The 27752-nt window shown below is 35.8% G+C and overlaps 2 protein-coding genes across 2 annotated transcripts; both read left to right on the forward strand.

The window, feature by feature from the left end:
- The first annotated feature begins 716 nt into the window (after nt 1-716).
- On the forward strand, nt 717-8162 carry prpf38a (pre-mRNA processing factor 38A). The gene is made up of 10 exons (XM_083567676.1): nt 717-994; nt 2335-2494; nt 4913-5034; nt 5328-5413; nt 5498-5611; nt 6266-6372; nt 6586-6612; nt 7194-7327; nt 7596-7644; nt 7751-8162. The coding sequence occupies exons 1-10, from the start codon at nt 865-867 to the stop codon at nt 7785-7787; spliced, it is 966 nt and encodes a 321-aa protein (XP_083423802.1). The 5' UTR covers nt 717-864; the 3' UTR covers nt 7788-8162.
- Nucleotides 8163-9942: 1780 nt separating this feature from the next.
- Nucleotides 9943-23753, forward strand: pomgnt1 (protein O-linked mannose N-acetylglucosaminyltransferase 1 (beta 1,2-)). Its single transcript, XM_083567169.1, has 22 exons — nt 9943-10115; nt 11350-11500; nt 11593-11695; nt 14245-14360; nt 14612-14677; nt 15528-15641; nt 15728-15845; nt 16173-16271; nt 16502-16629; nt 16766-16836; nt 16922-16997; nt 18170-18253; nt 18355-18396; nt 18491-18549; nt 18772-18844; nt 19945-20073; nt 20178-20303; nt 20747-20811; nt 20894-20938; nt 21073-21208; nt 21853-21962; nt 22043-23753. Exons 2-22 carry the CDS (start codon nt 11381-11383, stop codon nt 22122-22124), a joined length of 1962 nt encoding a protein of 653 aa, XP_083423295.1. The 5' UTR covers nt 9943-10115; nt 11350-11380; the 3' UTR covers nt 22125-23753.
- The last annotated feature ends 3999 nt before the right edge of the window (nt 23754-27752 follow it).

Consider the following 27752-nt stretch of genomic DNA (forward strand, 5'->3'; position numbering starts at 1 on the left):
ATATATATATATATATATATATATATATTTATAATATAGGGACTAATATATATATATATATTTATAATATAGGGAATAATATATATATATATATATTTATATATATATATATATATATATATATATATATATATATATATATATATATATATATATATTTATATATATATAGTTTTTTATTTTATTTTATTATTTTAAAATTGTAATAATGATTTATTAAAATTTTACTTCGAATGTTTTGACCCTTAGTATGTTTCCTCTTTATTCTATACTTTATTCTGTCATTTTATTTTTGTTTGGAATTATTATTATCATTAATGATTAATAAGTTTTTGTATTATAAATAAATTTCTATATAAAACAAAAAAACTGATCATATTTGTGAACTAGTTAGTAAATCTCTTCTGCGCCCTAGGTGCCTTCAATATTTATCAATCAACCATTTGCAACGTAGCCATTAACACCCGGAAGCGCTAACTCATTGGCGTAAATTCAAATACATTTTCAAGTGCACACCGTGTTAAAACATTGTTTTTGCAATTATTTTTAATTATTTTGTACATTTACTATATCGCCAAACATTTTTATTAAATAACAGCCTAATCTAGTGCAATTAATTTTTTAACAAGAAACACACATTTATCGATAACCCGGAAGCTTTTATTTATTGGTTGTATTTCAAACAACGCCTTATTTTAAATAAGTGTGCACTTAATAGGACTCAAAACCGCTAAAAGTAGTACACTATAAGTGTAATCGTACGGTGTTTGGGACGCGGCTGGTCTCCGTGTCTCCTGCTTCAGCGCGTTTGATTTCATTGAGTGTGTGAGAGAGTGTGAGTGAGTGAATGTTGTTTAGGCCGTAATGGCAAACAGGACAGTGAAGGATGCGAACAGTATACACGGAACAAATCCACAATATCTGGTGGAGAAAATCATTCGAACCCGCATCTATGAGTCTAAATACTGGAAGGAGGAATGTTTCGGGCTTACGGGTGAGCTAATGATGCTAGTAATGCTAATGATGCTAGTAATGCTAATGATGCTAGTAATGCTAATGATGCTAACCTGGTTTGTAACCACAACTACAGTATGTTACTATAAAGTGTATATATAAAGTATTTTAGAATTAAGTCTATATGATTGTCAGGCATTTGTTTTTTTATTTTATTTTTTGTAAATATTGTAGATTAAGAAGAGTTTTTTCTCTGTAACTTCAATGCGAGGTATTTTGCTTGAAATTCTTTTATTTTCATGTATAAATCTAAAGTAAGGCAGTGGAAATTTACCAGTTACCAGTAGTAAGTATTAAATAGTACAAAAAAAAAAAAAAACAGAAAACTGATTAATGATGAGATTATCAGGTGTCTATAATCATTATAATATATATATAAAACTCATGATAGGTGGATTATAGTGCAAGGTAGATGAATAGATTGAGAATCTGTAGCTCACATCCAGAACCAGCTGGATTTCACTTCATCTGGAGTTTGGACGTTGGACTGCTTTTTGAGTGTTTAAAGGCTCTGGAATGGAGAAGCTGATGTTGGATCTGTGATGATCGCAAATGTTGAGAGATTTTATGAGTTGCTCAGTAGCTTCTAGTTCCATAATCTCAAATGATACTCATCACACACTCCAGTCCTCATGTTAGTTCTCACTCTCCAGTGTTCTGTATTGGTTAAAGACTATAATCACACTCTTGATGTCACCCAAATGAGGATGGGTTCCCCTTTTGAGTCTGGTTCCTTTCAAGGTTTCTTCCTCATAACATCTAAGGGAGTTTTTCCTTCCCACAGTCGCCCCAGGCTGCTCTTCAGGGATAAATGCACATCGTTCACTTTATTTCATAAATTCGGTAAAGCTGCTTAGAGACAATGTCTCTTTGTGTCGTTGTGGAGTCTTGAGTGAGGGTCAAATAAAGGTCAGACTTTTTAATAGGTTTGTACAGTAAACAAATAAAGATTTTTGCTCCTGGATAAACAGCAGCTCGTTTCTAGAGACGATAAAATGATGCTGAGCGAAATAAGAAATGGGGAAAGTCAGAGTGGAAAATATCGTGTAAAATGTGGAGCAAATATGAATTCAAAGACATGTCCTAAATAAAGGGGGGAAAATTTATTCATTTATGTTGCATTGACTAATATATTTTACTTGGACAGACTGGTTTGTTATCTAAAATTAATCACTCATAGTCTGAAGTATGTTTAGGGAGATAATAATTGTGACATGTATTTTTTTATTCACTTATGAAAGTGTTATACTTTTTTTGTTTCTTCATCCTTTTTGTTTTTGGTTCCTCCTATAACATGGTTACTGCTTACGCCACCTATAGCCGAGCTCGTGGTGGACAAAGCCATGGAGCTAAAATTCGTCGGCGGCGTGTTCGGAGGCAACATCAAACCCACGCCGTTCTTATGCCTCACCCTGAAGATGCTTCAGATCCAGCCGGAGAAAGACATCATCGTGGAGTTCATCAAGAACGAAGATTTCAAGTATGGAGTTTATCTGATCTTTACTTATAATGTCCTGTATAGGGATTTGCTTTGCAATTGGGGGAAAAAAATGCTGGATTGTCAAGTTGACAACTTTTGTTCAAAAGTTTGTGGACATCTGTCTATAAGACCATAAGTATGTTCTTTTTTTTTTCTTTATTCTACATTTTATCCCCATTTGCTGTTAATAAGCTCCACTCTTCTGGGAAGATGTTCCACTAGATTTTGGAGTGTGCTTGTTGAGAGATTTTTTAATTGAATGATCAAAAGTTATTAGTAAATAACAAATAAAAAGTTACAGTATCTAACAAAAGTGAGTGCACCCCTCACATTTCAGCAACCGTTTATTATTTGTTCTCAAGGGACAATACTATAGAAATAAAACTTGGGTATAGTTTAGAGTATTCAGTGTGCAGCTTGTGTAGCAGTACAGATTTACTGTCCTCTATAAATAACGCAACATAGTCATTATTGTCACAACAGCTGGCAACTAAAGTGAGTACACCCTAAGAGAACATGTCAAAACTGTGTCCAAAGTGTCGATATTTTGTGTGAGCACCATTGTTATGTAGCACTGCCTTAATCCTCCTGGGCATGGAATTCACCAGAGCTGCACAGATTGTTGCTGGGATCCTCCTTAATGACATCACGGAGCTGCTGGATGTTGGATGCATGGAGCTTTTTCATCTTCTGCATGAGGACGAATCACATGTGCTCAATAGGGTTCAGGTCTGGAGACATATTTGGCCACTACTTGAACTTCAGCTTCCTCAGGATGGCAGTTGGCACCTTGGTGGTGTGTTTTATGTGTGTAAACTGCCATTCGGCCCAGTTCTGGAGGGAGGGCATCATGTTCTGCTTCAGAATGTCACAGTACATGTTGAATTCCATGTTTCCCACAAGACACAATTTTCTTGGTGCTTTCTCACCAGTCAGTACAAATGCTGGATACCATCTGAGCCAAACAAGTTTATCTTAGTCTCATCAGACCACAGGACATGGTTCCAGTAATTAATTTTCTTGAAGAGGTCGTCTTCAGTAAACTTTTTGCAGGCTTTCTTGTGGGTCAGCTTCAGAAAAGGCTTCTTCCTGGAATGATGGCCATGCAAACCGACCTGTTGCAGTGTGTGTTTTTTTTTTTTTTAGTGTATGCGCACTGATAAGCGGACCTTCTGCCTCTGCAACCTCTAAAGCAATGCTGCAGCACTCGTACACATGACACACAGCACTAGGACCTAACTTCTTTGATGGACCATTGCGCGGCCTGTCCTGAGTGAAACCCGTCCTGGAAAACCTCTGTATGGCCCTGTCCACTGTACTGTAACTCAGTTTCAGGGTGTTACCGATCTTCTTATAGTCTCGGCATCTTCGTAGAGAGCAACAATTCTAATTCTCAAATCCTCCGAGAGTTACTACCATGAGGTACCATGTTGAACATCCGGTGGTCAGTATGAGAAAATTGTACTCAAAGCACCACATTTTATCTGCTCTAATACAAGATACACAAATTTGTATGGTCGTGTCAAGCAGATGAAAACACAAACATGATGAATAGGACATGTGGCTTTGCATGGTTACATGATGTACAGCTGTTATTACTTAGGGTGTACTCACTAATGGCTATATGTTGAGTTATTTTCAGAGGACAGTAAATCTATACTGCTATACAAGCTGCACACTGAGTAAAATATACTAAATATAGTTGGCTCCCGTTAGGGGTCGCCACAGCGGATCCTCCGTCTACACACTACCCTGTCCTCTACATCTGCCTCTTTCAACCCACATACCTGCATGTCTTTCCTCACCACATCCATAAACTGCCTCTTTGGTCTTCCTCTTTTCCTCCTTCCTGGCGGCTTATCCTCAGCATTCTCCTACTGATATACCCCATGTCCCTCCTCTGCACATCTCCAAATCATATCAATCTCGCCTCCCTCACCTTGTCTCCAAAACGCCCTACATGTGCTGTCCCTCTAATAATATGTCCCTCCTGTCTTTTACTCAATGCCACTGTCTCTAAACCATACAACATAAAAGGGTAACATCTGTGGTGCTCTTCCTCGATATGAAACCATACTGTTGCTCACAGATGGTCACCTTTTCTCTCAGCCTGGCTTCCACTACTCTTACTGATCAACTTTATTCCCCTGTATTTACTGCAGGTTCACTTATTCGTAAAATTTGAGACACTGTACTGTAGAAACTTGAGATACTGTAACGAATGGGGAAAAAAAGAAGAGGTTGTGAGTTTCTTTTATTTGTGATTTGCTCGGCCCCATGTTCAGGATTCTGTGATGTGTCTTGAAGCAGAATGCATGAGCTGAAATCCATAATGCATGAGAATATTATTTCATGTCATTTTCTTGTAGAAAGCACTTCATCATTGCTTTCGGTCACTTTGTTTTACTGTCTCTACAGATATGTCCGCCTGCTTGGAGCCATGTATATGCGTCTGACGGGCACCTCAGTGGACTGCTATAAATACCTGGAACCGCTGTACAATGACTACAGGAAGGTTAAAACCCAGAACAGAAACGGAGGTAACAACACTGTCCAGAATTAGACCCTAGTCCACCAGCTCCGGTGTGATCCTCAGAAAACATTTATAGATCCCAGGATACAGGAATGCCATTGGATTTTTCTTTGCTATTCAGGACTGGATTTAATGTACATTGGGGTCTGGTTAATTTTATATTGAATTTTAATTGTGCACTTATAAAAAAAAATGTATGTATATTTCCCCAGTCCTGCTACATGATTTTATTGTCCGTAGACTGATGTCAACTACTGTAGTTAGCATAAACACAACCGGTGAACCTGTGTATTTTTTCAGAGTTTGAGCTGATGCACGTGGACGAGTTCATAGACGAGTTGCTTCACGCCGAACGTGCGTGTGACATCATTCTCCCGAGGCTCCAGGTTGGTTGGTTGAGATTTTTTTTTTTTGAGAATTTGAATGAAAATTAAGGTACGCATCTGTGCTAATGGAAGTCATTTTTGTAGAAGAGGCAGGTTCTGGAGGAGGCTGAGCTTCTCGATCCACGTATCAGTGCCCTGGAAGAAGACCTAGATGAAGTGGAGTCTAGTGAAGAAGAAGAGGAGGAGGAGGAAGAGAAGGTATAATGCAATAAATACATTTGACACACCTGCAAAACAGCAAAAATATTTTTGGAAAGATTAAAATCATAGATAATATAAATCTATAAAAAAAGATGCACAAATGGCTTTTAAATTGTAACGGTATTGTTGTAAAAAAATGTTATGCAGTGTTTTTGTGTTTAGCTTTATTTATTTATTTACATTTTTTTTACTCACTTTTTTTTAACTCTAACTTTTTTCTGCAAATTTTTTTTATTCAGTTTTAGTAAAACAAAGCATTTATTTTTATTATTATTTATATATTTACAACGTTTGGACGATGCCCTTATCCAGAGCAACAGTTATCTCATTTATACATCTGAGCATTTGAGTTAAGGGCCTTGCTCAAGGGCCCAGCAGTGGCAGCTTGGTAGTAGTGTAATTTGTACTTGCCACCTTAAATTATGTTTTCAATATTGTTCTATTTATCTGTAAATATTCATAATTACAAGGGAACCTTCAAGACAATTTCGCAGTGCAAAAATATATAAATCTGACACTGACTTGTGTTTGATGATGCTTCATTCTTTAATAAATCAGAAATAAAACTAATAGGAAAGTAAGTAGTGAAAGGTCTATGATCATCTTCCAAACATTAATGTTCACTTCTTCCTTTTTTCTGATGGTGTTTAGCCTGAGCGAGTGCAGGCACCAGAGCCACACAGACGGAGCTACAGAGATTTAGATAGACCTCGCAGATCTCCATCTCCTCGCTACAGACGAAGCCGCTCACCCAGAAGGTCAGTTATTGACATTCGATACAAAAATCAAGTATACAGTAAATAAATGTAAGTAGTGTGTAATGTGGCGTGTGCACAAAGTTTATTTATTAGATCACTAGACTATGTAGGAGTAATTAAATAAATTAGGCGCGTGTATTGCTGGAGTGTTTCTCACATGTTTATAAGCAGCCATTCGGATTTCTAACGATTCTTTTCTTTCTACGTTTGCAGACGAAGCAGATCACCGAAGAGACGAAGGTACACGTGCAGTAGTGTTCTTCATCTCCCTGTTTGTTTTTTTTTTGTTTTTGTTTTTTTACACAATTCTTAATAAACGCACTGATAAAGCCAGCAAGTCATGAAGTCCCAGTCAAAAGTTAGAAGACACACGACTTTTACGGCTGTAAAAGCCAGTTTACGGTTTTACAGTTTACGGTTTTACGGCTTATTTTAATTACAGTGTCTGCATTTGATATATGATTTGATATGGATATTTCATCATCTGAATGACTTTAATAATTGATTAGTGTTATTGTAATTGGGAAGGTAATAAGTAATGGTTGGGGGGGGGGGGGGGAACTCAATGGGAACCTTTTGTCTTATACATGGACTGATACATGGGGTCATTTAGAAGTCCATGTTGCAAGTGTAGAAAGACCATCAGCACTAAGTGTGCTTCAGTGATGTTCATTGTAAGTATATTGTGGACACTAGTCCTGTAACAAGTTCCATCTTATGATTATAGATGCAAATCTACAGCTTTGGCTGAGATTATCCACTGAGCCTATAGAGAGACATGGGCATGTTTAACATTAGACTCTGTCTTCCTTCTCCTGTAGTCCGTCTCCCAGGCGTGAGCGTGAGCGTGAACGAGAACGAGATCGTGATCGTGATCGTGATCGCCATCGCAGTAAGAGTCCACGCAGACACCGTAGCCGATCCAGAGAAAGGAGGCATCGCTCCAAATCTCCAGGTACACTAAATCTCTGTACAGTCTGCTTTAGAGATCTTTTAGAGCTTTATTTTAGCAAAATGTATTCAAATTGGAGAAACTCGGGTTGTTTTGTAATTATTTTGCCTTCTGTATAATTTACACCACCATCTTAAATCATTTCTATGAAGGTGCTACTTCTTGTATAGAGCGTTGTTGTGTAAACTCAATTTCATGAAGTAAAGTAAGTCTGATCGACTGGATTATTTGATTGTATTAAAGTTTTTCCCCCCTCTTTCTGGTACGGCAGGACATCACAGAAGCCATAGGCACCGCAGTCACTCAAAATCACCTGAGAGGTAAAAACAGTACCTTTCACAGTAAGATACATTTGTGTGAAGCGATTTGTTTCAGATACCTTACATTATATGTTTAACATGTTTTTTTTTTTCCTTTTCTATACAGTCGATCGAAGAAAAGTCACAAGTCGAAGAGGAAATGATTTCCATTTGTATTTTTTTTTTAAATAAAATTAATTTTTATTAGTGCATATAGCAGTAAAAATTCATGTTTCAATTCTGACCTTTTATTCGCATCATTCTTATTTCTATCCTCCTCAAACAGTTAATGTTGGGAAATTATGAATCAGCATAGATTTATGTTCATTCTCACTTACCTCATGTTAGATTTAAAGTAGCAATGTATACAAAGTTTTTAAAAAAAAAATCAATTACGTTTTTTTTTTATTATTATTATTCTTTTTTTTTTCTTTTTTTTTTTAATAACTACCAATTTGTAATTTCTAACGCCGTCTGCTGCATGTAAGGTCAATTGCAATTCCTACAAACTGATTAAAAGTCCTTGCCTGCCCTCAAAACTGACCCTTTTCCTATTTTAAAACTTTAAATGGACCCAAAATCATGGAGCAAAATGCATCAAACTTGTCCTTTTAGAAAAAGCAGCTTTGTTCTGGCTGTGTGTAAAACCCTTTTTCGGCCCACAGACTGTAAACAGAATCCTAAAATGAAGGAACGATGAATAGCAATATTTGTATGCTGCATTAGTCAAGTCAAGTTTATTTCTATAGCTCTTTTCACCAGAGACATTGTCTCAAAGCAGCTTTAGCTTTATCAACAGTTAAGGTGAATGGTGTGTATTTATCCCTGATGAGCAGCCGTGGCGACTGTGGCAAGGAAAAACTCCCTTGTATGTTATGAGGAAGAAACTTTGAGAGGAACCAGACTCAAAAGGGGAATCCATCCTCATTTGGGTGACATCAAGATTTTGATCATAAATCTTTCAACAATACAGAACACTGGAGAGTGAGAACTAACATGAGCACTGGAGTATAAGATTATAAGTAATGATCTTTCTACAGTCTTATACAGTCATTATGGTTATAAAACTAGGACTCATAACTCATAAAATAGCTCAACATTTGTGATCATCACAGATTCAACATCAGCTTCTCCATGCCAGAGACTTTAAACACTCTAGGAGGTCCAATGTCAAATCTCCACACATGAAGTGGAATCCAGCTGGCACTGGTACGTCTCTAGATGGTACAGGAAGTTTGCAAGTTCCGTATCTATTTCTTTAAAGGTCAATAATCTTGAGCAATAATCTTGGGCTGGAGCAACCTCAGTATGCCTCTGGATGGGTAGAGAAAGAGAAGCGGTGGAGAGAAATTAGCGTAGATGCTGTTCATGATATTAACAGCAGAAGTTGATAATGTGTATGTGATCAGATGTTTGGAACACAAGTTTATGATATGTGACATGTTATGCGTAGGCTTTGCTAAAAAGATACATTAGTGTGCATTAGTAGCATTGCCTATGGTATAATTGGAATCAGATCTGCCTGAGAATCCAAGGGATTTATTTCTGGTTTAGGGCAAACTAAAAGTACATTTACATGAACCTAACAGGACAAAAAATAAAACTAAATTGATTGTGTCAGAAAGTGACAATATGTCATCGCAGTGATTGTCCAGTAGAACATTGCACAGGTGTTGTAGTTGTAAAAAAGTCCAGTATGGATTGTGGTATGGATCTGGGAGGGTGTGTATAGAGTTTCTGTGTCTGCCAGGAGAACACTGGAGTCTGGCAGTCCTTGTTTGGATCAGTCTGCATCACGGACAGAGATAAATAGGTTGTATAATATGAATTTATATGTTAGTGCCCATAAGTTTATCTCCAATGTGCGAACCAGTGGCGAAAGTGGCAAAGAAAAACTCCCTGAGATGGTATAAGAAAGAAACCTTGAGAGGAACCAGACTCAAAATGGAACAATTTCTCATCCTGGTGACACCAAATGTCCATTCAATACAGTTTTATCATTGTTAAAGTAATGGGTGCTTAAATGCTGAACTGCAAATTGTGGTCTTGAGCCATTTTAACAGACTGTTGATATAAATTACAGTTTAAATGAAGCTGAAGTGTTTAAGCAGGACAGGAATTGCACAAGAAATCAGTGACAAAATTGACTGACTACAAACAGGCTAAAATATAATTTAATTACAGTATGATTTCAGACAATAAAGGATAATGTCACACGCCAGGACTGATTTAGTATTGTTCGAAAAATATTTCACCAAGAGAGGATAACGTGTAGATTACAAAGAAACGTGTAAATCAATAAATACACTTCGAACTCTTACGGCTCCTAGACTTTTATTATGGAAGCAGCACACGTGGCCGCCATTGTAGCTTTAATAATAACGCTTGCTGTCCATATTCTTGTGCATGCACCACGCAGGTGCTGACAGCAAGCTTTGTAAATGTCATAAAATATAATTTTGAAGATGGATGACACCTAACCTGGAGGAAAGGTAAACGCTTTTAGAATGACTTGCACAAGGTTGCTTTCTTGCTAAGGGTAGGAAGCTAGCAAAGATTCCCCCACCGGGGCAGTGAGCTACCCGGATTAACAGAGAAAGTCTTTATGTGGGATATAAAATGTTGTAATAATTGTGCGTTATATATTTTGCTATTGTTTGCATATTTCATGCAAAAAGAGACGCGAACTTCAGTAAAATCCTGCTTTAACTGGAGCTGTTGAATTCTCCATTCGGATTGGTCAGAATGCGTTAAGTCGGTTTTTTTTTGTTTTTGTTTTAGCAGCTGTAGTTCCGGCTTCGAGCCAAATTACACGTCTGTATCAATCCGCATGTATAAACTTGGATTAATTCCAGTTTTACTTCATTAAAACCTGATTCAAGGGTTTTTGGAAGAAGTCTCCAGTTCCATTGCTTTGTAACACAAATTTACACACCAACGTCTTCAGTGTTTTCATACTTTAAAGACATGATCAGTGTATTGTGACTCTAAAATAAGCAATAACAGGGACTAACTTGTTTCACAAGAAGCATTAGATGCAATGGTGAACCGTAGCCAAGGGTTTTTACTTCGTTACTTTACATTAATAAATTTTTCATGCATCATGTAATTCAAAGTACAACGGATTTCATTATGTAAAGTTTTTATTCTGTTCTAATTAATATATATATATATATATATATATATATATATATATATATATATATATATATATATATGCAAATTAAATGCAAAAATGTTCATTTATAAACATGTATATTGTATATATAATGTATGGCTGAAACGATTCCTTCGAGTAACTCGAGCAATTTAAATATTAAAAATTTGTGTAGTCCGTTTAACTTAATACGGAACACTGTGTTTCCCCATGGACCATTATTACTGACGCACCGCCCTCTAAACTATGGACTTCTCTGGGGTCTTATTTATAAAAGTGCCCACTTTCCACACAAAGGTTGTGCACGCCATCCGTGTCGCCAATTCCCTTTTCTCACCTTCTGTATTTCCACATTGTGCGTTTGCAGTGCTGCTGTTATCAGGATATCGTTTTTTTTTTTTATTATTATTTACCTGCGACAGCATGCCCTGTTTTGTATTATTTCCTACCTATCATTTGCACTTAAACAATCATAGCACCTCTGAGATTTGCATTTCATTTATAACACCAATTTGAACAGTAATTAAACTCGTACATAAAGTTTCTTTGGTGCTTTTTGTCCTCTGTAGCAGCAGCAGTGGGCAGTGAGTTACAGGGATAATGGACTCCTGGACCCCGAATCCCCGAGCCAAGCCCTTTATCCCTCGACAACAGCGTAGCCTTTACCTTACCTGGAAATACAAACTTACCAACAAACGGGCTCTGCGACGAATTTGCCAGGTAAACATCTTCATTTACACAAGGAACATTTCATATCGTGTTGTCATTTTATGCTTCTGCTTTGAGTTTTTATGATTTGTGTGTTTTCTTAGGGTGGTGCTGTACTATTTTTGTTTATTACTGTAATTGTGAACATCAAACTTATTCTGGAAACGAGGAGAGCAGCAAGCGAGGAAGATTCTGCTCCAGATTATGGTATGTAGACTATATTTGGGTCAGTTTTTGACATTTAGTTGAATACTCCAGTGTGTCACGAGATAATTTGTACCTCTTCTGTACCATGTGTGATAACCACACGCAGCGATTTTAACACATGTTCTTACACTGAGGTAAGAAGGAAAAACTCAGGTTGCGGTTGGTATGGAAATCTCAGAGCCATTATCTAACTTTATAGCGTAGCTCTGATAACAATCTTGATTCTAATTGGCCAGAAAGTGTTGACTTATTTTTGTGTAACAGTCAAGTCAAGAAGCTTTTGTTGTCATTTCAAACATATTTAGCTGATGCAGTACATAGTGAAATGAAACAACATTCCTCCAGAACCCAGGCGCTACATACAACAACATAAAACAACAGTCACAGAAAAAAAAGAAAAAGAAAAAAACACAGGGCCAAGAACTAGTAGAAAGATCCTCGCCACATAACGTGCATGTGTGCAACTGGTGCAAACAGTGCAAAAAAGACAACACAAGACAGTACAGGACAATACACAAAACACAAAATAGCTCCGCCAGTAAACCTGTCCTAACCAAATAAAATAAGGTGCATAGTAGCAGAAAAATTTAAACAAACAGCAGCTCTGACATAAGATAGACAGAAGAACTGTATCACTTTCTTATAATTTAATCAAGAGAACAGGAGCTAAAACATTTGGAGTCATCAAATGTAAATAGAAAGTATTAAAACTATGACCATTCTTTTTTATATATATATATATATATATATATATATATATATATATATATATATATATATATATATATATATATATATATACAGTGAGGAAAATAAGTATTTGAACACCCTGCTATTTTGCAAGTTCTCCCAATTAGAAATCATGAAGGGGTCTGAAATTGTCATCGTAGGTGCATGTCCACTGTGAGAGACATAATCTAAAAAAAAAAATTCAGAAATCACAATATATGATTTTTAAACTATTTATTTGTATTATACAGCTGCAAATAAGTATTTGAACACCTGTCTATCAGCTAGAATTCGGATTTCAAAGACCTGTTAGTCTGCCTTTAAAATGTCCACCTCCACTACATTTATTATCCTAAATTAGATGCACCTGTTTGAGGTTGTTAGCTGCATAAAGACACCTGTCCACCCCATACAATCAGTAAGAATCCAACTACTAACATGGCCAAGACCAAAGAGCTGTCCAAAGACACTGGAGACAAAATTGTACACCTCCACAAGGCTGGAAAGGGCTACGGGGAAATTGCCAAGCAGCTTGGTGAAAAAAAGTCCACTGTTGGAGCAATCATTAGAAAATGGAAGAAGCTAAACATGACTGTCAATCTCCCTCGGACTGGGGCTCCGTGCACGATCTCACCTCGTGGGGTCTCAATGATCCTAAGGAGGGTGAGAAATCAGCCCAAAACTACACGGGAGGAGCTGTTCAATGACCTGAAAAGAGCTGGGACCACCGTTTCCAAGGTTACTGTTGGTAATACACTAAGAGTTCATGGTTTGAAATCATGCATGGCACGGAAGGTTCCCCTGCTTAAACCAGCACATGTCCAGGCACGTCTTAAGTTTGCCAATGACCATTTGGATGATCCAGAGGAGTCATGGGAGAAAGTCATTTGGTCAGATGAGACCAAAATAGAACTTTTGGGTCATAATTTCACTAAACGTGTTTGGAGGAAGAAGAATGATGAATACCATCCCAAGAACACCATCCCTACTGTGAAGCATGGGGGTGGTAGCATCATGCTTTGGGGGTGTTTTTCTGCACATGGGACAGGGCGACTGCACTGTATTAAGAGGATGACCGGGGCCATGTATTGCGAGATTTGGGGGAACAACCTCCTTCCCTCAGTTAGAGCATTGAAGATGGGTCGAGGCTGGGTCTTCCAGCATGACAATGACTAACATTGATAAACATTGACTTTCTCAGGTGTTCAAATACTTATTTGCAGCTGTATCATACAAATAAATAGTTAAAAAATCATACATTGTGATTTCTGGATTTTCTTTTTAGATTATGTCTCTCACAGTGGACATGCACCTACGATGACAATCTCAGACCCCTCCATGATTTCTAAATGGGAGAACTTGCAAAATAGCAGGGTGTTCAAATACTTATTTTCCTCACTGTGTATGTATGTGTATGTGTGTGTATATATATATATATATATATATATATATATATATATATATATATATATATATATATATATATATATATATATATATATATATATATGCAAATACACTAATACACAAAACACTAATAATAGTAAAAAAAATATAGCAAAATACTAATAAACTACTTTGATGTGCCATTCAAGGCAAAAATAAAGAATAATTTTGTCATTTTGTCATTTCACTACACCACGGCACACTACACCACGGTTAAAAATTTGTTAGTTAAGTGCAGATTTTGGTATTTTTTACAACCTTTATATATGTCGTCCATTTTCATGTTGTTTATTTATTTATTGTGTGTGTGTGTGTGTGTATGTGTGTGTGAGAATTTATTTCTTATTCCACCTGTGATTTTATTTGTTCCTCAGATGAAACCGTGGCCAACATGGAAACGGCCAAAAGACCGGCAAGCGGACGCAAGGTGCTAGACATCGAGGTGTACTCTAGTCGCTCAAAGGTGTATGTGGCAGTGGATGGTACCACCGTGAGTTTTTCTTCCTGTTGAGCATTTTTGTCTCATTATTTTTTGGCTCTATATTTCTTTTAAATTGCTCGACATCTCAGTTCACATAATATTTACCCAAAATCTGTTACATCAGAAAATTTGTAAGAAACTACAATTCGTGACAGTGGTGTAACTGGATGAGTAACAGTGCAAATGAACTCGCTGATAAAATGCTGTGATCTGATAGGTATAAGATAATGATCGGTTTATTTTTCGGCTGCTTTCTTTAGGTATTGGAGGACGAGATGCGTGAGCAGGGAAGAGGCATACACGTCATAGTGCTCAATCAGGCTACTGTAAGTAACGTTTACATTTTTCTTTAACGTGATGGGGAGAAAAAAACAACAAAAAAAACCAAAAGTGTGTTCTCTGTAGGTTTGTTTTATAATTGACATTCAAATAAAATTCAAGTAGCTTGTTAGATCCCATATAGCCATATATTAATAAACTGCAATACTCTGTGACACAAAATATCATTTTTCAGAGTCATCTTTATTATTAAATATCATGGGCTGCATTGTACAAGGAATTTGTCATGGTGGGATTGTGTTATACACATATGAAAAACCACAAAAATCCAATAATTAACAAACAAAACAATACAAAACAAAGCACACCAACACACGAGGCAGCCATCAGGCACCATCTTGGTGGCTGTAAACTATCATAAATGATAAACGTACTCAAAGTACGTATGTAGGAGTTTTTTTAAAATGTATCACCGAAGAAAATACTGCAATACTTACTGAGTATTAAAATCAAGGACTTCTTATAACTACAGATTCTGCCAATGTTTTCAATTGCTGTAATGTCTCATCAAATTTACCTCAATCCTCCAATGAAAACTGTTATTGACCCTGGCATGGCATTCAAAGAACAATAAACAAACATCGTATGTAGTATGAGCATGTACAGTGATGGATTGGACTCAAAGAAGCCATTTAAGACATAGCTCATGAGCAAATACAGTTCAAAAATTTAAGGGAATCCAGGTAGGAAAACGCTTTCTTTTGATAAATGATTAAAACATAAAAATCAGGGTTTATAAGAGCCCCAATCTTTGCACTCAGCATTGAATTGGTACAGATTTATGATTATTATATAGCGATTCTAATATCCAGTAATTTCTTGGTCCTCCCTGCACAGGGTCATGTAATGGCTAAGCGAGTGTTTGACACCTACTCTCCCCATGAGGATGAAGCCATGATCCTCTTTCTCAACATGGTCACCCGTGGCAGAGTCCTAATCTTCACAATCAAGGTCAACCTCTAATATTTATTAATTGACCTTTGAATGTGTAGTATGTGTGGTATTGTTGTAATAGCTGCCCTGTGTGCTGTAATCAGGATGAGGGAACCTTCCATTTGAAAGATGCTGCCAAGAATCTTTTGAAGGGACTGGGCAGTCAGGTGGCTGCTACTCTTAGCTGGAGAGACATGTGGACTCTGGTTGTGAAAAAAGGAGGTAACACACAAAACAAGTGTCTTGACATGTTTTAAAATCAAAATCTAAAACCTTTTTACATACTTTTTGTTTGGAAAAATTACAAGAGTTGACCTTGTGGTCTTTTTTTTAAGCATAAATGCTTAGGACATTTTCCTGCCAATTTCCATTTGTGGATCCAAGTGGATAGGCTGATTTTCAAACCTTTTCAGAATATTGTAAAAAAAATTTTTTAGGGGCACTACATTAAAAACTATGGTTATATTTTTGGAACTATATAATGCGAGTTAAAAATCACACCAACAGTGAAACCTATTCAGTCACAATGTGTTAAAACTGTGTTCTTAGGTCAGGTGTATGGGGAAAAGCACTCAAAATCACCTGCTCTCTCCACCTGGGGAGATCCTGTACTGCTGAAGACTGAGGTTCAACTCACAGCTCCTGAAGGTACAGTCCGGCTCTTTTCCAATGATAATCATCAGCATTGGTTTATTAGGGTTTGGTAAAGTATGTTAACTGAACATCAGGATAAACGTTACAGATGTTCAGCTGCTGTAAAGGTTCTTTTATGCTTTAGCTGTTTTTGGGTTTTGGACTCGAAAGACTAAAGAAAATTAACATCAGACCTTAACATTTATTAGTACTTTTACAGCACATCTGTGTGTGTTGTTGTATAGAGGCAGAGTGTCATTGGGCAGACACAGAGCTGAACCGAAGGAGGAAACTCTTCTGCAGTAAAGTGGAGGGTTATGGCAGCATCTGCAGTTGCAAGGATCCAGCGCCAATAGAGTTTAACCCAGAGCCAGTAGGAACATACTGAATTATTCATTTTTATTATTATTATTATTTTTTGAGAACTATAGTATGTTGAAATTTCAAAGATCTTCCCATTGTATTTTGTGTATATACAGTGTAAATGTGACCGTGTGTGTCTTGTTTAGCTTCCCAATAATAATGTCTACAACATCCCAGTTGCTGTCATTGCAGGGAACAGACCAAACTATCTCTACAGGTCAGTAGTGAGTCCAGTCCTGCTTTTTTTTAAATATAAAGGTGATGTATGTCTGATAAATAAACAGCACTGTTTGTGTCTGCAGAATGCTGCGCTCTCTCCTGTCCTCTCATGGCGTGAACCCACAAATGATCACTGTTTTTATTGATGGCTATTATGAGGTATGCTTTCTTTTGTCTTCTTTATGTTTGATTCTCATTTGATGTCTTCACACCTACATTCATTCAGAGTAAAATAAAGCAAGTGAAGCAAGATTCATAAATAAATGAGTACGGCTTCAAAAGATAACCCAAAGCTTAATTACTACCAAAAGGGAAAACCGGAGATGGACAAGGATAACTTCATACCTAGACTTGAACTCTGGTTTTTGGATTCAATGTTTAGAGTGATAACAGTTTGATTTCATGTTCTTATGTTAGCTTAAAGTATTAAAGCAAAAAGTTGAAAAAAAGAAGCTAGTATGGGAATCATTTCTGATCATACGGTGCCTCTAAAAAAAAAAAAAAAACACGTAGTCCTATTGTTTTTGAGAGATAATGTACATTCATTTTCCTTTGTTTATATGCAACAAAATAAGTAATGAAAACCGTATTCATTTTAATCAAACCATCACTTTAGGTAATAACAGTAGGTTTGTAGGGATCACCTGGATTGCAAGGTCAGACAGAAATCTAGTCAACTAGAGAAAAAAATGCCTCTGGCAATTTTATTATAAGAGGCATGGCAAAGTATTTCAGCTGAAAGTTTAGACAAACTGTACTGATTCCAACAGTGTTGTAAAGCTGTTATTCATGCTAAGGATTTTTCAGTATAAATAAAGCTCAACATCTGTTCATTTTTACATTTGTTCGGTCAAAGTAAATCGGTAAATGATGTGGTTTATTGCATATTAACAAAAGGAACATGCATGTGTCTCACAAAAATGATAAAATTACATGTTACCTGAATGCTGGGTTCTTGATGCTACAATATGCTACTTCTACCATTAGGGGTCGCCAAAGCGAATCATCTCTTGATTCTACAATACAAACTGCATTAAAAAAAAAGAAAGTGAACACTGTAGCTGATATATAACTGTGGTTGTCATTGTAATGTCATTAACCTTCTCTTTAAATTTTATCTGTTAGAAATGTATATGAAATCCATGAAACAGAGTTCATCTAATAATTATAGAGATGTTTCAATGTTTTTCAGAAATTATTCTTTTTAAATACCTCACAGCTACTTAAATACATAAAGATATTGTATACTGTTTCCGAGATCCTATTCAAACTTTAATTAATGCTAACTTTTTACAAAGTTTTCACACACTTCTAATTCTTTGTAAATGTAGGAGCCGATGGATGTGGTGGAATTGTTTGGGCTTAAAGGAGTTCAGCACACACCCATTAGCATTAAAAATGCCCGTGTGTCCCAGGTGATTTATTAGGATTGTATATGCTAATACAATACCAAAATGAAAGAAGTCTTGAAGGATTTTTGACCAGTAATTATTCTTCACAATTGATTTTGTTATAGCACTACAAAGCCAGTTTGACTGCAACGTTCAATCTCCATCCGGTGAGGATCATTCTATCTAGTAGGGTTTCAAATCATAAATTCTGTTCAGTTGTAGGCATGTTTTGTGGCTTTACCCTATCCTTGTTGATTTAAGGATGCAAATTTTGCAATTGTCCTGGAGGAAGATTTGGATATTTCCATAGATTTTTACAGGTATGTAAGCATAGTAATGTTTGTAGTACACAGTCATGCTCACTAGAGGGCAGCAAACCCCAATAGTTACAACCTCTATAAAATTTAGGAAATTGCTTAATTCTATACAATTGGTGAGAAAAACCATAAGCATTAAAAAAAGATTACTGTGCCTTGCCAAATGATCCTTAATTAATGTATTTTATTTAAGTGGCAATTTCTTTTTTTTTTTTTTTTTTTTAGTTTTCTCAGTCAGACCATTCATTTGCTTAATGAAGATGAGAGCATTTATTGCATATCAGCCTGGAATGATCAGGTGAGTTTTACAGTGATAGTTTGGTCTTTCTGATATATTGTGTACAAGTTCAATTGCAGTAAATATCACTTTTGATTGGACAGTGTGCTAAACATACAGTGCTACATTAATCTAAATTCAATAACGTTTGTACGTGTCATAATGATGAAGTCGACTGAAACCACAAATGCTTCTTATTTAGGTTTATTTAAAATGATTGTTTTCTTTGCAATTAATAGTTATGTTGAATACTACAAGAGAATAGATAGAAATTAAAACAAATAATTTTGAAAATAGAGAATTTCTTTAATGTATAGCATTTAAAATATAAATAAGTCTTTAGCCTTAAAGTGAAGGAAAAACAAAAGTACTGCATTAATTCAGTTAATTATTTTAATTTTTTTTCAGAATTTTTTTTTTTTGTGGGCATAACCACATAAGTCTTGGAGAACAATTTGAAACATATAGATACCAAAAAAAAAAAAACCCTGATAACAGTAATAATAAACTAAAAACCTTCTTTAACTTGGAACCAACATGATATCACCAGGATTGGTGTAATATGTAGTCGTGCATGTCGAACACTATGTGTGTTATTGATTCAAACACATACCAGCAAAGAAGAACGCAGCGTATGGATCCCTGTGGAAAACCATACACAGAATGTTGCATTTGATTATGAATGATTAGGAAAAAAACTATTTAAGGACATTCATAAGCAATTCAAACCACTGTTCTCGAGCTCGAGAATGATAAGCAGAAGGAGCTATTTACAGTGCAAAAACAAATTCTCCTCAGGGCTTGAGTCTTATGTAAATGACTGCCTTTAGAAGCACTGTTGCACAATTCCTCATATTCAGTGCTTTTTGTGACTTAGTAAGAACAATAAACAAATTCAAGACAGATATGGAGTCACATTTTGAATCAATTCAGCATTTGAATTAACGACAAAACACGTGATTGGATATTTATTAATGCTTCATGCCAAACACCACACTGTCCAATGGAATAGAGCTGTTCTTGCAGGATGGATGATCAAGATTAAAATTTGTTTGAATGCTACTAAAAGGCAATGTATATAATACACTAATGCAGTCTGTTCTTTCCCATTGTGTCTTTAGGGCTATGAGCACACAGCCGAGGACCCGTCACTGCTTTACAGGGTGGAGAGTATGCCTGGTCTGGGCTGGGTGCTCAAAAAAAGTCTCTACAAGGATGAACTGGAACCCAAGTGGCCTACCCCTGAGAAGGTCCAAAAATAACCATATTTGGTCAATCTGTTCTAGCCATAAAAGTGAACCCATCCCCTTATTAAGCTCATTTCATACATTCATGTGTGCTTCCTCTCTGGTAGCTGTGGGACTGGGATATGTGGATGCGCATGCCAGAGCAGAGGAAGGGGAGGGAGTGCGTAATTCCTGATGTTTCCCGCTCGTATCACTTTGGCATCGTTGGCCTCAACATGAACGGTTACTTCCATGTGAGTAATGATTTTGGCTGTTGGCTTGTAGCTCTAACAAACTATTACATAATAACGAATGACTATAATAATGGCTTAATATTGTATATATTTTTGATACTCGAGTTTTTTTTTTTTTTTTAATTTGCTAACATTTATTTATTTTTAAAATATTTCCTTCTGCCAACAAATAATAATGCATAACTTCTTCAACATGACATTATTTTTTTTCATATGCATCACATGCCAAAGACAATATTGGCAGTATGCAGCAATTAATGCAAAATACAATTTAAGGCACAGTGCAATATAAAAATTTTGTAAAAGATTTGGTGCCATCCTAAGTCAAATATTCTAATATTTACTGCAATCAGAGTGTTTATTTTTATTAATTTTTTTCCCCACCCTCCCAAAAGCCTTCAAATGTGAAATAATGCGTATTGTCACATTGCTTTTCTGTGCAGGAAGTATATTTTAAGAAACACAAGTTTAACACCGTCCCAAATGTTCAGCTGAGAAATATTGATGGGTATGTATGAGATTTAGCTGTTTAAATAAAGCCAAACCATTTCCTCAAATGTAATTGTGTGCTTCCATGTTTAAATGAATAGCTTGAAGAAAGATGCCTATGGAGTAGAGATCCAGAATCTGTTACGGTAAATCCACTTTCTTGCTAAAAGGTTGCGTTCGAGTTATTTTCTCTTTTGTATTCAATGTATGGCCTGTTAAGAGAAACATGTAAGAAATATGACGTGTACCATACTGAACTATCAGCTTTGTATAATTGCAGGGAGGCCGAAGTTCTGGATCACAGCAAGAACCCATGTGAAGACTCGTTCATCCCAGACACGGAAGGAAAGACCTACGTCATGTTTATCAAAATGGAGCAGGAGACGGACACTAGCACCTGGACTGAACTGGCCAAGGTACAACTGTCTTTTATTAATGATGTGGAAAATATTACTTTTAGTTTTAAACCTAAATAAAGAAAATTTTGATTGAAAAATCTCCTGTATAGATAGCTGTGTGGAAAATAGGACAGAAATCCAAGCACAAAATACACAAGTTGTGTGTGTTGTGTTCATTCATTTATTTTGTGATTTGCCTTTTTCTTTTTTTTTCTTTTTTTTCTTTTTTTCTCAATTAAATAAACTCATTCATTAAATCCTTTGAATTCCTGTTTACTGTCACTGTTTTGTTGCTTTTTAAATGCATGTAGTGATCCATATGAACTTTTAGGAACAAATCCAGAATGATTGATGAAGGCACTGGTGGATTGTTCACTTATGGTCAAGAAGTTATTTTGTTGTGTGTTGTTCAAGAGTACCACAAACCCAAATAACTCGAAGTAAAAAAATAAGATGGCAAGAAACTATAAATAAGTCGTATATTGAAATAATTGTACATTATGAACTGAGGGAAAAAAAACAACACACATGCACACTGCATTTATTATATTTTCATTATGCTCCCAGATATTTCATGATGTTTACTGACCTCTAGTGGTGACTCAGGCATGCTACATTTGCAAACAAAGGAATGGGGATTGAGAAATGTTCTCTATCTGTAGTGCCTACACGTGTGGGATCTAGACGTACGGGGCTATCACAGAGGCCTCTGGAGGCACTTCCGAAAGAAAAACCACGTCCTTGTTGTAGCTGTTCCGATTTCGCCTTACTCGTAAGTCCTACATCCTTTACTTCTTCGGCATCTTCATAGCTGCGTTTGTAAACCTTGCAAACATTACTTATCCCCTACAGCACTCGGAAGCCTGCCCATGTTACCCCTATTCACCTGGAGCCACCACCTAAAGACGAGGCGGCCCCTGTGGAGCAGCTCTAGAGCAGCTGCAGTTGAACAGGTCTCATTAAACAAAGGGTCCCACTTGCACTAGGCCTGCGCTCAAAGAACCTTCTGCCTTCAGGCCACAGCGTAAGCTGCTAACAGCTGCTACAGCTTCTCTACTGGAGCATCCTCTGTAACATGCTGCCTGTGCCGACTAGAAAATATTGCGAGTGAGAAAAATGCAAATGGTGAGTAGAGAAGCTCTTCCAGTCTAATGGGAAATTGCGCGTGTCCTAACGGCGATGGGAGACGCATGTCATGTCAAATACTAGGTGAAAAGCGCCGTGTTACTTGTTATAGAAGTTATGAACAGGAACGTGGGCAAGACGTGTGAAAACAAATCTGATTTTTAAACACTACTGAATACTTTTAGGTTGTAAAGTATGTCCATTTTAACTTAAGTCTATTTATTTTGACAGTGTCAAGCTAGTTGTTGACACTTAATACATGGTGTTTATAAGGCTACATAAGTCTTTTGTGATAACTGCCGTAAGTTGAAATACATGATGATCAATACTCGGAGAGATCAGCTATTATAAAGGATAATTATATCAAGTTGGCATCTTGATTTGAGGTGACGGAGTGTTAAGGGCTTATTACAATAATGAATACAAAGCAAGATATTGCCACATTGCATTCATAAAACATTTAAGGTTTCGAGCAATGTTACATTATCACCAGTATGTCACTTTACTGGAAGTACGCCGCGCTACAAAGTCCCTCGTCATGACGACATTTTAAAGTCAAGTGTCATTAAACGCCATCAAACACGTCAATACGAAAGCAGTATTTATGAGAGCTGATACCTGTTGATTTGAAATGCATATGTAGCGTCATATCATTTCTCATGAAGCACCTATAAAGAACCTGAAATAAAGTGCTACGGGTTTTTTATAGGCATATATTTTTGCATTAAAACAAAATCATATTTTCAGTCCCGCATTTCAGATGAGAGGTGCGTTGTTGTGTGTTTTTATTTATTAATCACCTGAGGTTGATTATTGGTAGAGAGAACATCTAGTACAAATCATTGCCTGAGGTGGAGTTTTCTAGTTCAAGGCTGCATCTAGATGCCTTCAGATAGCAAACAGGAGAATTGGCAGGTCTTTATATCAATGCGTATTGTAGCCATAGGCATTTTTTTTTTTTACAGACCGAAGGAAGTTCTTGTATGTCTTGTTTGCTAAAAAACATCACCTCTTCTCTGATCTCGAATCGAACACGCTTGCATTAGTCAGAGGTCCCTTGAGCTTGCGTTATGGTTTTGATGAGTTCAGCTACAGGTCTTTACAACACTATACACTGATAATGTTCTTTTATCTTTTCACTCTCAATTCTTTCATAGGCTTTTTCTGTATTGTGACGATAATTTTTATTAACGTAAGAGACTCGTACAATGTTTTCAAACCATTTCATCACTGAATTATGAACGGTACAACTGGAAGTGTTGAATTTATATTTTTGTTTGACCACTAAATATTCATTTGCAAAAAAATGTTTATTCAAAAGAACTCGAGGCCACTGGTCCTCATGTCTTTTAAACATTTCCCTGCTGAATTTTCTATATTTCTGAATTTTGTTTTGTATTTTGCTGTGGACTTTCTTAATAAAATAAAATGTTTGTAAGCTTTTGCTTTATTATGTCTGAATATTTTTTTCCAGTTAAAGACACTTGATCAGCTTTGTCAGCTTTAGTCTGCGTAGGTTTTTTTTCCCCTCATACCATCAAGCGTTTACGTGCCGCTCTCATCAGGGGATAGACTTATAGGCATTATAGGCACTAAAATTTATAAATTCACATTTTATAACCTGTTTATCTGTGTGAAGCTGTTTTTTTTTCTGCAAGGTCCATTGTTAAAAGCGCATTAGAAATAAAACTGAATTGAATGGCGGCTTTAAAATTGTAATATTAGAAAACTCCCTGCTGGGTCCAATATTCTGGCATTTATACAATAGATATTTTTTTTTTTTTACTTTTTACAGTGAGTTTATTTACTCTAACTATTTTACCATTTTAAAACAAGTTAATATTTTTTATTCAACCCTTTTTTTGCCTTCAAAATAAAGTTTAGTAGTGTTTTTTTTTTTTTTTTTTTTATTGTATGTTTTACAATATGCTTTGTTTTTTTTGTTGCTGAACAAATTAATTTTATTTGCCCTGAACTGCAGGACATTTTTTTTATTTATCTAATTATTTACTTGGATAATCCAACATAATTAAGCAAAGAAAAAAGTTATTAAACAAATTTTTGTGTTTTAAAATTCTAGCTTGGGAAACATTATTTTAGCCGAACTGTTACATCATATGACATCTCACTCTGTGGATAATCATCTACATTTCTGTTAATATACTTACTGCACCTCCACACTGTAAATTTCCCCTAATTGTTACTCAACTAGATGTTCTATAGAGACTCTTCTGTAGTTGTTTCTATTTGAGGGCCCTCATTGCGGTGTTATGATACTGAAAATGAAGTTCGGAGAAAGTTGAGTACACAGAAGAACAGAGTGACTCATTGCAGCTCTGGTGAACACAAAGCACCGCAAGCAAATCAGTTCTGAATAGGAAATTGTGTGGGCATTGAAATCCAGGCAAATTCATCCTCATCTCGGTTTCAGATGTAAATGTAGTTGGCTGTGTGGATTTATCTGCATCGAGGTTTCAAGGACCATTGATTTTAATCACTTTTTACTATCTTAAAAGCAAAATGTATGATTTTAAGATATAGATCAGACGAGCAAGTATTCAGTGTCGCATTTCCTGCAGTAAGTCTTTAAAGAATTTAAAATCTAACTTTTCATCCCTGCAGTCATTTTCTATATTTTCCATTTACCGAAAAGTTGACTTTTTTTTTCTTTTTCTTTTTGTCCTTTTGAAGTTATTTTATGTTTGTGCAATTGCTCTTTAATTTCTTTATTTAGTGTTTACAGTAGAGTTTACCGTTTATTATTCTTTGTTTTTAAAATGAAAATCTTATAGTACAAGAAGAACAAAAGCCACAAATTCTATATAGCGTCTATTGACATCTCTTGATGCGCTTTATTCCTTTTTTTAGGTGTCTTTCTCATACCATCTCTGAGATTTTTTCCATGTCACTCTCGCCACTGGCATGCTATTAGGGATAAAATTATAGGGAATAATTTATGATGCTACAATTTATAGTTGCAATTCATTTCTGCAAAGCTGCTTTGGGATGATGCCCATTGTAAAAAAAAGTGCTATACAGATCAAATTTAATTGAATTAAAACTAAAATGTTATGTTTAAAGCACTAGACAGCTGCCTGTCATTTGCAAACACGGTATATGTGCTTGCTTAACACATCATTGTCTATTAGAGACAATAAATCAAATCTTTGCTCTATTTTAAAGCTATGATCAGTCATCTGCTTTCCTTCAGATAAAATTTCTTCACTGTAGTTCTATAAAATTAATGGCCACTAGACTTTCTTTCGATGAGTGAATCTAAAAAGCTTCAGATGTCAAAATAATGAGCAGGCATGCATTTTATTGATCGAAGCAGTAAATATGTGATGGCTGATGTTTCCTCGTAGGACAGACACCCGTCATATAATGTTATGACAGTGGTTCCCTTTTGAAAATGTAATTTATTATTATATACCATGCTTCAGTTTACAAAAATATAAACTCTACAGTAGCATTTAAAGCTGTTTCCAACATACATGAATTTTGCAATGGCACAATAACATTATTCAGTTCATAATTTACTTAAGTGCAGAGAATGTTTAACATTTGGAATTTGCTGTTGTTATAATGTATTTATGTGCACAATATACAACTAACTTTTCAAAAGTTCGGAATGGCCTGGATTTTGAAAGTAAAACAATTCTTTCGAAGTACAATAAAATTTGATCGATCTAAAATAGCAATTTTATATCTCAAATATCTCAAGTTTATTAAAAAAAAAAAATTAATTCTAAAGTTATTTCTTTTGAACCATTGCTCCTGTGTTCTAAGGATACTTTGTGTTAATTAATGTCATTATGCTAAAAGGTTATCATTAGAAATACCCTTGTGCAATTATTTAAGCACAGCTGAAACTCATTGTGCTGTTTAATGAAGCAATAAAACTGGACATCGCTGGGCAGCTTAAGTATCTGAAGCATCAGCATTTGTAGCTTTTATTATGGTCCCACAGTGGCCAGAAAAGAAAGCACATTCCTCAGAAACTCGTCCGTCTGTTGTTGTGTTTAGAAATAAAATCTATTGCATGTGAGGAATTCCCAAGGACCTCAAGCTATCTTCCAAAGATGTGCACTACTTCTTTCATAGAACAGCACAAACTGGCCCTATCCAGGAGAAAAAGAAAAGCTGGAGTCTTTGGTGCACAAATTTACAGAAGCATAAAAAAAACATCAAAGCAGCTAGTTTGAGAAACAGATGCCTCACAGGTCCTCAGCTAGCAGCTTTATTAAATATTCCCTGTAAAACAAAACTTTTTAACATTGAAGAGGAGATTCCAGGATGTTCTCTTTCTAGGCAGAGTTTCAAAGAAATACAAAAAAATAATAATTATAATAAAATAATCTGTGACTTGCCAATAATGGAAAATGATTTATATTACCAAAAGAACACACTATTGACATGATAAAAAAGTTCTCTGGACAGTTTAAGTTTAAGGTGTTTGCATCAAGGAGGAGACTATTTGAGGTGCAGAGAAAAAGAGATTGATGTTGGAGGAGTTCATGATGCCATCTGTCGAACATGGTGGATGAAATGGCATTGTGTTGGGGGAGTGTTGGGGCTGCAAGTGAGAGGTTTTGTACAGGGTACAAGTAGTTATAAACAAGGAAGGCTATCACTCCATTTTGCAGCACCATGCCATGAAAATGGCTCAAGAAAAATCAGCTGGAATTCTGTCTGTAATGGATTTGATGTGCAATCAATGGATCTTACACTGATGAAAAAATTGCTAAATCAATGTTCAGGAATTGAAATCACTTTGGATTACTTAAATAAACTGACTGCTAGAACAGCAAAGGTCTGTGAGGAGTTAATTTTAGCAAATGGTGGATTCACTGATGAAATCATGGTTGGAGCACATCTTTTAATTTCAGTCGGTTTGATAAGCTTGTTTTAAGTGTATATTTTTGTTTATATTGCTACTTACTTTGATGAATTCCTAATTTTATCAGTGGTATGCATATATACAGTAAGTTCTTATACCAGCTTTGACTTCTTAAAAATCCGTACTCATTTGTTTAATAATTGTTTGGCGACATCCAAATATCATTCATAGTGTGAAACTTGATCATGTTCTCCATGTAGTTTTGAAAATATATACTTGTTTTTTAAGAAATTCATAATTGGGGCCTCATATTTACCTAAAAAATGAATGACATTCAAACAGTGTTTTAAGTTTGTTTGTGGTACAGGCTCCTCACAGGCATTATGACAATTAAGTGCAAGTTTGTCATAATTAATTCACGTTTTTGTCCGTTTCTGTATTTGATCAAAGTGAAAAGTCAAACTTGCTAGCGAAGTTTTAGACAAAAAATAAATAAATAAATAAAGGACAAGGTTAAAAAATATATTTTTGTGCTCTCTTAAAAGAAAATCCATCAACGTATGTTTATAGGCAGAGAACGTTTGTAACGAAAGCTTC

The sequence above is a fragment of the Silurus aristotelis genome (assembly GCF_946808225.1).
Source record: "Silurus aristotelis genome assembly, chromosome: 2".
NCBI lineage: Eukaryota > Metazoa > Chordata > Actinopteri > Siluriformes > Siluridae > Silurus > Silurus aristotelis.